The following is a 16,377-nucleotide window of genomic DNA, read 5'->3' as shown; positions in this document are numbered from 1 at the left end:
TAAATGAGGTGAGTTTATTTTCACTACACTGCCAATTAGAGCCACCAATCGCTGGCATGCTGCACTGCATAATTATAGCATTGTATACCCTCATGTCTTATCAATCACTTCACTTCAGAATATTAAATATTTTCCAAACTTCAAATCAATATCTAGCACCTTGTGTGCTGTAAAGTGAATACCAATTTGATATCGAATTAAAATAACTGCAGACTGATTTTAAAATGATAAAAGATTATGTTATGAAATGACACAACAAATTCATGCTTCATGTTTCGACTAGATTAACAGAGCTTCTGCCATCTGAGTGTGTGTGTGATAGAGAAGAATGTGTGACAGTATCAAGCTGGTGGCTTTTATACAGTTTTTTGATAGAGTTATAAGGCTTCATTCTCATTCATGAGGTTAGCCTCCAGTGTTCTGTAATAAATAAAATGATAATCTGCCTGTTTCTCCTGGAGCTACGACATGACCTGCCAGAGGAAATCTGCTGACAGCCTCAACAAAAACCGGCAAAGAACCATGATTTTAGATCCTATAGCTATAAAAATCCCTCAGTTATACTATCTGCTGGAAGATTTCTACAAGAAATAGCAGCTTTAAATGCATGTGTAATATATCTACTACTACTACCTACTTTATCGAGCTACTTGCTCAAACAATCTTGACTATTCTTTCCCAATTCTCCCTCTCTTCCATTGCTGCCAGGAGCTGATCTTTGCTAAGATTGGTATCTCTCTCTAGTCGCTTGATGTATATTATAGCAGGCCTTCCTACACTCCTTGTTCCATGCGATGGTTCCCATGAAAGTACTTTGGATATAATTTCCTTTTTGCTACACCAGCAATGACCTATGAATCTCAGCCTTCTTTCTTTTATAGTATCAGAGAGCTGAGGAATATTCCCATTTATTCTATCCACATTCACTGGATATGAGCAATCACACTCTTTGATTAGCTACTCTACTACTAGGCTATCAGCTCATATACCGTGAGTAGAGAAAAACAAAATGGCGGAACATGTTGCTGAACCAACCGAGTACGGAATAAAAACTCGACTCAAAAGCAAAACCCCTAAAAATACAAAAAAAAGCAACAAAATATGGAATGAAAGTATTTGATGGTAAGAACGTATCTTTTTTATTTTTCAAGAATTATTATTATCGTATTTTTCACAAATTGCTACTGTCATTTCGCCGGTGTCAGTAATCCCGTTAACAACGAGCTGACTACAAACATGGACAGCTCGGACTACAACTCCCAGAGCTCACAGCACCCTCTGTCCCCCGCCTACTGACATCACAGCTGTCACCCATTTCCCCAATCACTCACCTCCAGCATATAAGCACCACACACACACACACACACTCACTCTTTGCGAAGTATTGTTCTGGTTCACCGTTTGTACCAAGCCTTGTTATCTTCTGACTGCTTACATTCCTTCTGACCTCTTGCTAGTGTTCTCTCGTTTTCTCGATTCCTGGTTTCTCTCTGGCACTCTGTTTGCCGATCGCTCGACCCTCGCTTGTTTTCTGACTTTGATTACTGTCTCTCGTTTTTGGCTTTGTTCGCTACCTTAGAGTTGCCTTCCACCGCACATACATCTGTGAGTGCCTGCTTACTCACAGCCGGTTTGTTTCCATTCTAAGCGGAAATTATTTTGTCGGACGTTTAGTCTAAAGTTTTTGTTTATTGAATTTTCAAAAATTTAAAATGATCTGTTTCTCAAAATCCAGTCAATGTGGATAGAATAAAACAGTTATTCCAATCAATCTCATTGTACATGGCTTATAGCCAACTCTGTGCTACGCACCTCATCAGCTATCAGCTCATGTATGACTCGATTTCATGGAATAACTGTTAAATAGTTCTTTGTTTGTTACATGGTCTCTCCAACTAATATTTAATACAGTTCACAATATGCGTGTATAACAGCCATTCAGATGCCATTCAAACATTTTACTTAAAGTCCAGCATTCTGACCCGTACAACAGCACACTTTCAACTGTAGCACTAAAACATCTGATCTTTAGGTCCCTTTTTAGCTTGCAGTTCCAAATCACTCCCATTTTATGCACTGCCACCCATCCCTTTGTGATTTCTTGTTGATATATCTTTCTCATTACTGTCTATCCATGAGCCTAATGCAAGGCTGACACTTGCACGATTCTGTGGCACGCATTGGCATGACTCGAGTCGTGCCAGTGCGCAAACTAGTCGTAAACTGGCGTGAAGTGTGCATAAACCCGTCGGGACTGCGTGCCATGTCGGGACGAGAATTTTGAAATGTTCAAAATTTTGGTCACGACAAAATTTCGCGACCGGGTCGTGAACTATGCGCAAACTGTTCGTGATCTCGTCGTGAACTCGTCGGGACGATGCGGGAGGATGCGTGCCAGTGCGTGGAAGTGCGCGCCATGCCACGACTGTCACGAACTGCCACGAATAGTTCACGAACAGCTCACGTCGAGTTCACGAGTAGTTCACGACATGTTCACGAATTGGTGCGCGTCGCAGCGTGGCCATGCCTTCCCACTGACACGGTCACGCATTGATGGCACGAGCAGTTCACGGCTAGTTTACGCACTTCACGAACAGTTTGCGCATGGCATGAGCAGTTCACGACGAGTTCACGAGCAGTTCACGAGCAGTTCACGACTACTGCGCGACAGTGGCGCTCGAGTCGGTGCAGGGGTATATATAGGGCTTCCTGGACACTTCTCGCCATTCCAGAGATCACCAGCGAGGAGACAACTTGTATCACAGAGACAACATGCCTAAAAAAACAAAGCAGACACGAGGAAGAGCAAAGCAGAGAAGGCCAGAAGCCGACAGGCCAGAGGCAGAGACCGCTGAGAGAGATCATTCCCCCCAGTCATCCATATCAAGTGTCGATGTTATCCCGGAGACACAGCAGGATCCACTCGAAAGCCAGAGGGAGGCCCCCTTTTTATATGGCGTGCCCAAGTCGGCACGACACCGTCCGAATATGCGCAAACTATGCGTGAACTCGTTGTGCCAGTTCGTGAATGTGGACGGGCACGCATTCGTGAACTCGTCGTGAACTATGCGTGAACTAGTCGTGAACAGTGCGGGAGCCTCCCAGTTCGTGCCCCAAAATGGCACGACTTGCCACGACAAAATCGTGGCCAAAAGTCGTGCAAGTGTCAGCCTTGCATAAGTATTTGAAGTCAGTTACTCTCTTCATATCTATTCATATTCATTTTGAGTGACGATGTTCTTGTGTTGTTGGTTAAAAAGAATATATTCTGTCTTTTTTTTCATTTAGGTCCAAATCAATCAATTTAGCAGCTTCCTCAACTCCGTGAATTAATAATTGTGCATCTTTTGCAGTGTTTGATAATACAGCAAGGTCATCTGCAAAGTCTGCATCTGTGATGTTAATAGGCAGATGCCTCGTACTTCTTTTTTCGATAGTAAACCCACAAGTTCGAAGTCTGTCGTGACTAATCACATTACCTAATCTAATGCTTTCTTAAAATCCACAAATACCATTCCTGCTGACAAATTCTTTCCTTTTACTTTCTCCACAGTTCTTCTCAGTAATATATCGAATTTCATAAAATATGAGTAACTTTCGAGTACTGAGTTAGTGAAGTGTATGATAGAAATGGTTGGATTGTGAACGGTTGTTTATTTCACCCAGCGCATGAGGTTAATTCAATCCAAAATCTGGTTTATATTTACCAGATTGCTGGGACTAATTTTTTTTTTTTATGGAAGTCATTCAAGGCCCTGATGGAGCCATCAAACTAGATGAAAAGTGACCCACGGCACAAGGCACATTACTATCACATCACAAATAAACAGTAATGACTAATTCATCCAACAACATCATTATTTAATTAAGTTCAAAAATATGCATTAGAAGTTGTCTTAAATGCATCCATGTTTGGAGCAGAGGGGAATACACATGCTGGTAGAGAGTTCCATATCCTACTTTTTCGAGGAATAGAGGAAGAGAGATGGAGCTTGGTGTATTAGATGGACTTTGAGAGATGGAGTTTGGTATGTTTTATTTAATATGAGGGTTATATTGTTGTTGTTGTTGTGATTGTTGCTGTTATTACAATAAGTGCATTATTATTATTATTTTCCTTACAGTAATACCTGTAAAAATGTGACATATGATACTGTAGGTCTAAAATAATCAATAACTTTTATGTAGCTCTGTACCTGTCAATACCTTTTAGATTGAGTAATGCAAAACTTTATCATATAATTTTTTTAAATCACAATATACAATAGCAGTATATTGGTTAAACAGAATAATAATAATAATAATAATTATTATTATTATTATTATTATTATTATTATTATTATAGCACTTTTCATATGCAAAAATAAGCCATGTACAAGCCATGTGTAAGCCATGTACGATGAGATTGAGTGGAATAACTGTTTTATTCTACCCGCATTCACTGGATTTTGTGAAACAGAGCATTTTTATTTTATGCAAATTTGATAAATAAAAACGTTATACAAAACATTCAACAAAATCATTTCCACTTAGAATGTAAACAAGCCACTGAAGTGACAGTAGCAATTTGCGATAATAATAATTCTTGAAAAATAAAGAGATGTTCTTACCATCAAATACTTTTATTCCATATTTTGTTGCTTTTTTTATATTTTTGGGGGTTTTGTTTTCAAGTAGTTTTTATTTCGTCCTCAGTTGGTTCAGCAACATGCGCCGCCATTTTGTTTTTCTCTACTCATGGTATATGAGCTGATAGCCTAGTAGTAGAGTAGGCAATCAAAGAGTGCAATTGCTCATATCTAGTGAATGTGGATAGAAAAAAAAAAAAATATATATATATATATATATATATATATATATATATATATATATATTAGTGCTGTCAAGCGATTAAAATATTTAATCGCGATTAATGTCGCGACTGTCATAGTCAGGGCCGTCGACAGGGGGGGACAACCGGGTATTTTGTCCCGGGCCCAGGCATGAGGGGGGGCCCAGAACTGGTCCCTCATGAAGATGCCATTAATCATTCTGTTTCATTTCAAAATGTGTTGATTTGGGGGAGAAAAATGTGCTATATTTGCATTCAATGAATGATTTCTGGTTCTTTTGCCTTTATTGTCTTCGAAAATAGATTCAAGAACCCACCTACCACCCCTAATGCAGAAATGGTTTGGTCTTTGATTAAGGCGCCAAATAACACGGCACTATTCCATCATAACGCTTCGACAATAAGCGTGGGAGCCCGTTTGCTAACATGCACAAGTCAGGAGCAAAGAAAAGAAAAGAGAAAAAGAGATGAAGAAGCCAAGACCCTCAGGGGCTCACTGCATAGATATTTTAGAAAAAATTCAGATGATGCAGCAGGTGGTGAAGGCAGTGGGGCAGCTGAGCCAGGTAAGACACAGATAACTTTTTTCCAGCCCCGTAATGTAACCCCAGCACGCGCGACGCGCCATTCATAATTATAAAGTAGGGGATAGCAGGGTACACTGAGTGAACACTGAAATGCACAGGGCATTGAATTATTTCATAAACATATCGGTTTAATAACACTGTGTTGCATATATCTCAATGAAGCAAAGAATAGCACATTGGCCCGCAATCATATCCAAATGTTTTAGGCACGCTTGCTGAGCTGCGCTGAGCTGGACTCCGGTTAGCTGAAAGCCCGTGGAACGCTGCCTCTTGTTAATTAAACCTTATTTTGTTGGAAATCATCCCGTGTAGATACGACGGCATGTGAAATTGCCAGCTAGATAGAGTTTAATGTAACGAATGGGCTATAAATGGGGTGTTTTGAGGTTAGTCTGTTGCAAAACATTAAACTTTCGCTTAGACTGGATACTCTTCAAACAATTCCCTTGCTCAAGTGAAAAATGATAGGCCTGTATGAAAAGCGCAATTAATGAAAGTAGCCTAATAAGCCCTAAATGAATAAAACAACCTCTGTTTTATTGTTGTTGCTTACACGTTAAGATTTTGAAATCTTCTCGGTCCAGTTCTATATCCAGGGAACGTTGTAATCCTTTTGGTTTATCCGTAATAAACGTGTCAGCCCCCAGGTCAGATAGGCTAATGTTACGTGGTTGGGAGGGTGTCAATTTTTTTTGTAACATTCTAAATCGAGTACGGAAAGGACGTTTATGAAAAACAAGACAAAAAAATACACTGAAAAACTCACTGTACACATCACTAGTGGCACACACGGACTGACCATCGGGAGTAGCGGGAGTTTTCCCGGTGGGCCGGCGGAGAAAAAAAAAAAAAAACAGTTGCGCGCTGGCCTTTAATATGATAAGCAATGTTAACAGTTTCTTTAAGAAACTGTTAACATTGCTTATTACAGTTGCGCGCTGGCCTTTAATATGATAAGCAATGTTAACAGTTTCTTAAAGAAACTGTTAACATTGCTTATCATATTAAAGGCCAGCGCGCAACTGTTTTTTTTTTTCTCCGCCGGCCCACACTGAACCACCGGCCCACCACTCCCGCTACTCCCAATGGCCAGTCCGTGTGTGACTAGTGGTGATGCTTCTATGTTCAGATTTCGGGAAAGCCATAACTCCGTTCTCATTGAGGCCCAGTTCCATCCCGTAAACAATCATTTTGGTTTATCAACTACCTGCGCTCAAACATGTCACAGGAGAGGCTCAATGGGCTGGCTATGCTCTCTATAGAGCGCGAACTTGCAAAGAAGCTGGACTTCAATGACCTTATTGACGACTTTGCCACAGCAAAAGTCCGGCGCATTGCATTTCGCACCTGAATAGTTGCAGACTAAGGAAATGTTCAAACTGTAAAATATGTTGAAATGTTGAAATAAAATGGTTGACTGTTATAATGGGCTTGGAATACCTGTTATTTAAGGGTTGGAGTGAATGGAGACTGTGAAAAGAGGGGTTGGGTGTGGGTGGTTGCTGTGTGGCGATGTGCGTGCGCGCGTATGTGTGTGTGTGGGGGGGGGCACTCAGATTATTTGGGGGGGGGGGGGGGGGGGGGGGCACTCAGATTATTTTGTCCCGGGCCCAGCCAAAGCTGTCAATGGCCCTGGTCATAGTTAACTCGCGATTAATCGCAATTTAATCACACATTTTTGTCACATGAAAAACCATTGTAATTCTCTTATCAGCATAAAAAAGTGAATGGGCTTTCTTTGTACCAATGTTTTTTTTTTTTATTGCAGAGCATAACATGTCTTGTCACAGCCACTGCAAAGTCAGGCTGGAGCCGCCGATGGGAAAACGAAACCTAAGTTCCTGGCAGTTTCAAAAGCTTATGAAAAACCTACATCATGTCACAGAGCGTTAATCTCGTGATAAAAAAATTATCGCCGTTAAAATTGAGTCAAGTTAACGCGATAATAACGCGACATTTTTGACAGCACTAATATATATATATATATATATATATATATATATATATATATATATATATATATATAAACCCGATTCCAAAAAAGTTGGGACAAAGTACAAATTGTAAATAAAAACGGAATGCAATGATGTGGAAGTTTCAAAATTCCATATTTTATTCAGAATAGAACATAGATGACATATCAAATGTTTAAACTGAGAAAATGTATCATTTAAAGAGAAAAATTAGGTGATTTTAAATTTCATGACAACAACACATCTCAAAAAAGTTGGGACAAGGCCATGTTTACCACTGTGAGACATCCCCTTTTTACAACAGTCTGTAAACGTCTGGGGACTGAGGAGACAAGTTGCTCAAGTTTAGGGATAGGAATGTTAACCCATTCTTGTCTAATGTAGGATTCTAGTTGCTCAACTGTCTTGGGTCATTTTTGTCATATCTTCCGTTTTATGATGCGCCAAATGTTTTCTATGGGTGAAAGATCTGGACTGCAGGCTGGCCAGTTCAGTACCCGGACCCTTCTTCTACGCAGCCATGATGCTGTAATTGATGCAGTATGTGGTTTGGCATTGTCATGTTGGAAAATGCAAGGTCTTCCCTGAAAGAGACGTCGTCTGGATGGGAGCATATGTTGCTCTAGAACCTGGATATACCTTTCAGCATTGATGGTGTCTTTCCAGATGTGTAAGCTGCCCATGCCACACGCACTAATGCAACCCCATACCATCAGAGATGCAGGCTTCTGAACTGAGTGCTGATAACAACTTGGGTCGTCCTTCTCCTCTTTAGTCCGAATGACACGGCATCCCTGATTTCCATAAAGAACTTCAAATTTTGATTCGTCTGACCACAGAACAGTTTTCCACTTTGCCACAGTCCATTTTAAATGAGCCTTGGCCCAGAGAAGACGTCTGCGCTTCTGGATCATGTTTAGATACGGCTTCTTCTTTGAACTATAGAGTTTTAGCTGGCAACAGCAGATGGCACGGTGAATTGTGTTCACAGATAATGTTCTCTGGAAATATTCCTGAGCCCATTTTGTGATTTCCAATACAGAAGCATGCCTGTATGTGATGCAGTGCCGTCTAAGGGCCCGAAGATCACGGGCACCCAGTATGGTTTTCTGGCCTTGACCCGTACGCACAGAGATTCTTCCAGATTCTCTGAATCTTTTGATGATATTATGCACTGTAGATGATAATATGTTCAAACTCTTTGCAATTTTACACTGTCGAACTCCTTTCTGATATTGCTCCACTATTTGTCGGCGCAGAATTAGGGGGATTGGTGATCCTCTTCCCATCTTTACTTCTGAGAGCCGCTGCCACTCCAAGATGCTCTTTTTATACCCAGTCATGTTAATGACCTATTGCCAATTGACCTAATGAGTTGCAATTTGGTCCTCCAGCTGTTCCTTTTTTGTACCTTTAACTTTTCCAGCCTCTTATTGCCCCTGTCCCAACTTTTTTGAGATGTGTTGCTGTCATGAAATTTCAAATGAGCCAATATTTGGCATGAAATTTCAAAATGTCTCACTTTTGACATTTGATATGTTGTCTATGTTCTATTGTGAATACAATATCAGTTTTTGAGATTTGTAAATTATTGCATTCCATTTTTATTTCCAATTTGTACTTTGTCCCAACTTTTTTGGAATCGGACAAGTCGCCAGGTCATCACAGGGCTGACACATAGAGACAAATAACCATTCACATTTCCGGTCAATTTAGAGCCACCAATTAACTTAACCTGCATGTCTTTGGACTGTGGGGGGAAACCGAAGCACCCGGAGGAAACCCACAGAGACACAGGCAGAACATGCAAACTCCACACAGAAAGGCCCCCATCGGCCACTGGGCTCGAACCCAGAACCTTCTTGCTGTGAGGCAACAGTACTAACCACTACACCACCGTGCCACCATTATATATATAAAAATTGCTTAATCTCCTTAATTGCTTTTTTAATTATGAACTGTAGTTGCCTGTCTGATGTCGATTGATTTTGCATTTAAAAAAAAAAAAGCAGAGGGCTGTTTTGCTGATGTGTATATATACACTGTGAACAACATCATTTCAGCACTACACATCAATAACTACAATGCAAATGCATTCTGAGAAAATTAAAGTGCCAAAACACTGGAATTAACAACTGCACATCTTTAATATGACTTCCAGACTTTTATTTCTTATGAGCTTTTTTTCCTTCGAGAAATAATCCAGCATGAAAACAGATTCATTTTTTGGAGAAAAGCACACAAATTAGAGGTTCATTAAACATGCTGTCTACTGAGGAAAACTGTAACTGAAGAGCAACAAATATATATATATATATATATATATATATATATATATATATATATATATATATATATATATATATATAATCTCATCTCATTATCTCTAGCCGCTTTATCCTTCTACAGGGTCGCAGGCAAGCTGGAGCCTATCCCAGCTGACTACGGGCGAAAGGCGGGGTACACCCTGGACAAGTCGCCAGGTCATCACAGGGATATATATATATATATATATATATATATATATATATATATATATCTCCACAGGATTAGGAAGAAGAATCTTTTAAACAACATACAGGGTTTGACAGGGTTGTCAAATTACAGTTGTCTTCCAGTTCATAAGTGATTTTGACAGTGAAATTATAAATGCTCCGTTACAAGATGCAAACCTCTTATTAGTACCAAGAAAAAATGAGCCTGCAGCAAAAGCTTTATGGACAGATGTGTTAAAGACGGCTTTGGTACTGGTTAGGAATTTAAAAAAAAAAATACATCATTTCGCTCTGATTTATTATAAATTTGTTATATCCAGCAAAATGCATGTTTTTTTGGAAAACATTTTATATTTATCATCATTTCACAGACCTTCAAGGAGGCTTGAGCACATCCTTGAACAGAGTTTTGAGCTCACTGTTTTCTGTCACTCATATACTGTACCTTCAGCAAGTCATGGGATGGAAATCAGGATAATCACTCACCTTTTTGGTTTTGTCCATCGCCTTCAATATAGAGACGTTCAAGTCCTCTAAGGCAGCAAGAACATTTTCATATTCTCCAAGATGCTGAGAGAAATATTCTAAGAATAAGATGAAACATGACGTATGAAAACTTCCCAAAAAGATCTGTTATTCTCCTGCAGTAATAATAATAATAATAATAATAATAATAATAATAATAATAATAATAATGTATGCTGTTTTAAAATATAGCGTTTCTTACCACACAGCTCTTCTGTGTCCACATTGCTGGAAAAAAGATCATTCAATTATTTCAACTGCCCACAGATTCATAAACACAATGATATGAAATAACTGCACAAAGAAAACAATTTCCATTCGACTACCCTGGAGCTCTGAGGTGGCAATACTACCTGCTGCCTCCACATCTTAGATTATATTTTGCAAAATTACATAAAAAGCTGTATAAACGCACAGTAGGTAATGTGACTGCCTTACAGCTCCATGGGTCCTGTTTCAATCCTGAGCTCAAGTTCAGGTCAAGTCAAGTCAAATGGGTTTTTATTGTCATTCCGCCATACATCATGTATTTATTGAAACGAAATGTCGTTTCTCCAGGATCGTGGTGTAACACATAACAGTACTCAAGATGACAAAGTGCAAATACACAAAAGTGTGAGATGAGAGCAGGACTCAAAGTATATGCTGAGCAGAACAATTAAAACTGTTACTGTCAATGCAGAATTTTGCATGTTCTTCCTGTGTCCGTGTGGGTTTCCTCCTTGTTCTCTGGTTTCCTCCAGTCTTCAAAATACAAGCCAGTGGGTGGAGTGACTCCTCGATATTGTATCCCTGTCTAATCCCTGGTGGCCCCAAGGTAACTTTCAGTTTCATGGAGACTCAGGACAAAACGGTTACGAAAATGAATTGATTGATTTTTTTTTTCAGCCATCCATTATCCATAACCACTTATCCTGTTCTACAGGGTCGCAGGCAAGCTGGAGCCTATCCCAGCTGACCACGGGCGCAGATAGAGGGTGGGACGGGTGGGATTCGTCCCACCCAGATTTAAATTCACCTCGTTCGGTCCCCCCCACTTATAGGGAGGAAAAACGTCTATGCTGTCTTTCTTTGCATAAGGCAAACCTCATGGAAAAATCAAAAGACTAATTACCATTCGGTTTATTGAGGTACACAGCAGTACATACATAGTTGCAACAACTCACATAAAACAAAACAAAGACTGATATTCGGTTGGTTGAGCTGCGCAGACTGCACAGGTTGCGAGCTTGAGCTTGGTTGCTATGGTTACCCACAACAAGTTTGACAGGCATATCGGGGACAGCTCCTAGTTCAGGACCCCAACACGGCATGATGAAGGGTGGCAAACCGAAAAGGCAGAAAACGATTGCATCGTTTTTTCAAAAAACAACGACTGTAAGTAAACTGTGCCTTACTTTATCATATCACCTTGTGATTTTTTGATAGTCTGTTCAAAGTAATGTCGTAGTGAAAGTAAAATCATACGGATTAGAGATGCCTTTTTGGTAGCCTCCTTCTTTCAGTGGTAGCCTGTAGATACAGTGCTCAGAAGGCAGTTTTAATGTTTAATCTGGCGTTCCCTGCCATAATTTCAGCGAGAATATTGTTTCATAAGGAACATGTAGCACATGAGAGCAGCAGACATCACAGGTGTGCTCTATTCCTACTCTTTATTTATTAGTAGGCCTAAGCTAACGGTTGCAGGGATGAAGGAGTGATGGGTTTTTTGTCTTAGCTGAGTAATGTTGCCGCCCTGAGGGCATCAGAGTATATTCCTCGCACAACACATGTTGGGGGTGGGGGTGGTTTGCTGGCAGCTTTGTCCCCCCCAGTTCAAAAAACGTATCTGCGCCCCTGCAGCTGACAATGGGCAAGAGGCGGGGTACACCCTGGACAAGTCGCCAGAACATCACAGGGCTGACACATAGAGACAAACAAACATTCACACTCACATTCACACCTACGGTCAATTTAGAGCCACCAATTAGCCGAACCTGCATGTCTTTGGACTGTCGGGGAAACCGGAGCACCTGGAGGAAACCCACACAGACACGGGGAGAACATGCAAACTCCACACAGAAAGGCCCCTATTGGCTGCTGGGCTCGAACCCAGAACCTTCTTGCTGTGAGGCAACAGTGCTAACTACTACACTACCATGCCGCCCTTTGTTTGTTTGCTTATTCTTATCTTTTATTTTAAAAAGAATCACTTTTTTCCTCATTTCATGTCGTAAGCGAAACCCTAATCTGCACTAACGTTATTTTTCTATTTCTCGGCTTCAACAGAGAAAATCATTAATCTGACATTACTGTTTTTCCTCAAACACAAGTCCTTTCTTTTTATTTCTTTATCTATCTATCTATCTATCTATCTATCTATCTATCTATCTATCTATCTATCTATCTATCTATCTGTTCTACATCAAAGATCTTTCTACATCATTTATAAGAAGGCACTTTTCCATCCAACCCCTGCTACAAAGTGGCTGTAAATCAGTCCAAGAGTTGCTGCTATGGAAACCATGATGAGAAATTGAATCTCACAGGGTTGTAAACCAAATCAACATATATTAACATGCATAAGCACAAAAAGAGAAGATGATCTCATTCATGTCATTTGAAATTCTGATATGTGTACAATGCAGAGACACGTGCCGAGAATGAAATCATTTTGAATAGTATTAATTTCCCTGAATTTTGCACTGCAGCGAAAAGAATGCTAGCTCCAAGAGAGATAATAATAATAAGGAATGTTGTTTCATATCTGACAGCAAAAGATGGAAAAGTGAACCTTTTTGCTGAAGACAGCCCCATTGAAAGAAAATAGAAATGTTTTGATTACACCCACGCATACAGACACACAGACTCGATCAGAGATGATGACATGACCCTGTCTGCTGTGGCTGACAGATTTAAAGGTAAGTCCACGGTGTTTCCGAGCAAAAAGTGCCCTCATACACGATGGATATTATTTATGGAAGAGTCTCTGTTGAAAATGCAGCTTGAAACATAAACATTTCTGCGTTGATCTGAATGTATTTTGGGATCAGTACCTTTGAATGATATATTTACAGCCAAGTTTTAACCTCCTGGTAGAGGTAACCAGGTTTTTTGGCTAAAATATTTTGATACTTAGGAAAATGAATGATGCTATCAATCACAATAGACCTACTGGAGGTTTTCTCTGGTATGGACTCACCTTTTTCACCAAACGTGCTGATTGTGTACATGAGTTATCCATCCATCCATTATCTGTAGCTGCTTATCCTGTCCTACAGGGTCGCAGGCAAGCTGGAGCCTATCCCAGCTGACTATGGGTGAGAGGCAGGGTACACCCTGGACAAGTCGCCAGGTCATCACAGGGCTGACACATAGACACAGACAACCATTCACACTCACATTTACGGTCAATTTAGAGTCACCAGTTAACCTAACCTGCATGTCTTTGGACTGTGGGGGAAACCGGAGCACCCGGAGGAAACCCACGCGGACACAGGAGACCATGCAAACTCCGCACAGAAAGGCCCTCGCCGGCCGCTGGGCTCGAACCCAGGACCTTCTTGCTGTGAGGTGACAGTGCTAACCACTACACCATCGTGCTGCCGTACATGAGTTAATAAAGTTTAATTTTGGTTTGATTGCTACAGATGATTCTAACTGGAGTTGTGATGTTGTTTGGTGAAGATTTTCAACTTTTGCTCCCTGTAAGTGCATATTTCACACAACCATCCCAGCCAGTTTGTTTATATGAAGGCAGTGACTGTTGAATTTTGAAACTTGTTTTTAGATCGAGTAAAACTCTGGAACCAGCATCTTTGGGTCCTTTTGAGAATTTGCTTAATGCATGACAAACAGTCAATAATTCCAACCGTTTGCATCTTTTTTTATAACCCTGATTATGCTTAATGATATTTTTATTTCCTAATATACTGTTAGAACATATATTACTTAATGCGTCCAAAAATGCCTTTTGTGATCTGAAAGCTTTTTGATTTTGTCATGGATTCCCATTTTGCGTTGCAGTTCCCATAGTGACAAGTGCCCTGTTTTGGCCCTGTCTCCGCCCTTGTTTTGTCATTTATTTATTAACCAGTTGTTTGCACCCTTAATGGAAACCCTCCTGCATGTGTGATTATGTCTTTTTCAAAGCCTCTTTCATTTAATATGCATTTCTGAGTCTGTTTCCTGTGTTTCTGATTCCCAGTTTATTTTCAATTGGTCTTTCCTGTTTTTCATGCTGCTTGCTTGTGTTTCCATCTACAGTATGTGTTGCATTATAACGATGATGCCCACAATAAAGGACATGCTGAGATTACACACTTGTGTCCTGCTTCAAATCACACATTACACACATTTTCTCTACGCTGGTGGATGATTGAGATCTTACAAGTGTTGAAAATCATATTTTTGTCAAAGGTAATAACAAAATTTTGTTAGATTGAGAGCAATGTACAACCCTGATTCCAAAAAAGTTGGGACAAAGTACAAATTGTAAATAAAAACGGAATGCAATGATGTGGAAGTTTCAAAATTCCATATTTTATTCAGAATAGAACATAAATGACATATCAAATGTTTAAACTGAGAAAATGTATCATTTAAAGAGAAAAATTAGGTGATTTTAAATTTCATGACAACAACACATCTCAAAAAAGTTGGGACAAGGCCATGTTTACCACTGTGAGACATCCCCTTTTCTCTTTACAACAGTCTGTAAATGTCTGGGGACTGAGGAGACAAGTTGCTCAAGTTTAGGGATAGGAATGTTAACCCATTCTTGTCTAATGTAGGATTCTAGTTGCTCAACTGTCTTAGGTCTTTTTTGTCGTATCTTCCGTTTTATGATGCACCAAATGTTTTCTATGGGTGAAAGATCTGGACTGCAGGCTGGCCAGTTCAGTACCCGGACCCTTCTTCTACGCAGCCATGATGCTGTAATTGATGCAGTATGTGGTTTGGCATTGTCATGTTGGAAAATGCAAGGTCTTCCATGAAAGAGACGTCATCAGGATGGGAGCATATGTTGCTCTAGAACCTGGATATACCTTTCAGCATTGATGGTGTCTTTCCAGATGTGTAAGCTGCCCATGCCACACGCACTAATGCAACCCCATACCATCAGAGATGCAGACTTCTGAACTGAGCGTTGATAACAACTTGGGTCGTCCTTCTCCTCTTTAGTCCGAATGACACGGCGTCCCTGATTTCCATAAAGAACTTCAAATTTTGATTCGTCTGACCACAGAACAGTTTTCCACTTTGCCACAGTCCATTTTAAATGAGCCTTAGCCCAGAGAAGACGTCTGTGCTTCTGGATCATGTTTAGATACGGCTTCTTCTTTGAACTATAGAGATTTAGCTGGCAACGGCGGATGGCATGGTGAATTATGTTCACAGATAATGTTTTCTGGAAATATTCCTGAGCCCATTTTGTGATTTCCAATACAGAAGCATGCCTGTATGTGATGCAGTGCCGTCTAAGGGCCCGAAGATCACGGGCACCCAGTATGGTTTTCCAGCCTTGACCCTTACGCACAGAGATTCTTCCAGATTCTCTGAATCTTTTGATGATATTATGCACTGTAGATGATGATATGTTCAAACTCTTTGCAATTTTACACTGTCGAACTCCTTTCTGATATTGCTCCACCATTTGTCAGCACAGAATTAGGGGGATTGGTGATCCTCTTCCCATCTTTACTTCTGAGAGCCGCTGCCATTCCAAGATGCTCTTTTTATACCCAGTCATGTTAATGACCTATTGACAATTGACCTAATGAGTTGCAATTTGGTCCTACAGCTGTTCCTTTTCTGTACCTTTAACTTTTCCAGCCTCTTATTGCCCCTGTCCCAACTTTTTTGAGATGTGTTGCTGTCATGAAATTTCAAATAAGCCAATATTTGGCATGACATTTCAAAATGTCTCACTTTCGACATTTGATATGTTGTCTATGTTCTATTGTGAATACAATATCAGTTTTTG

At 40.2% G+C, this 16,377-nt stretch overlaps 1 protein-coding gene across 1 annotated transcript in view; it reads right to left on the bottom strand.

The window, feature by feature from the left end:
- Nucleotides 1–16,377, bottom strand: part of necab1 (N-terminal EF-hand calcium binding protein 1) — a 96,544-nt gene that overhangs the window by 63,086 nt on the left and 17,081 nt on the right. Inside the window, exons 4-5 of the mRNA XM_060904052.1 lie at nucleotides 10,615–10,640; nucleotides 10,374–10,471 (exon numbers count right to left, since the gene is read on the bottom strand). Of these exons, the coding sequence (XP_060760035.1) occupies nucleotides 10,374–10,471; nucleotides 10,615–10,640 (124 nt within the window). The remainder of the gene's footprint in view (nucleotides 1–10,373; nucleotides 10,472–10,614; nucleotides 10,641–16,377) is intronic.

This window comes from Neoarius graeffei, chromosome 22 (genome assembly GCF_027579695.1).
Source record: "Neoarius graeffei isolate fNeoGra1 chromosome 22, fNeoGra1.pri, whole genome shotgun sequence".
Lineage (NCBI taxonomy): Eukaryota > Metazoa > Chordata > Actinopteri > Siluriformes > Ariidae > Neoarius > Neoarius graeffei.
This window is presented reverse-complemented; position numbering and strand designations above follow the sequence as displayed.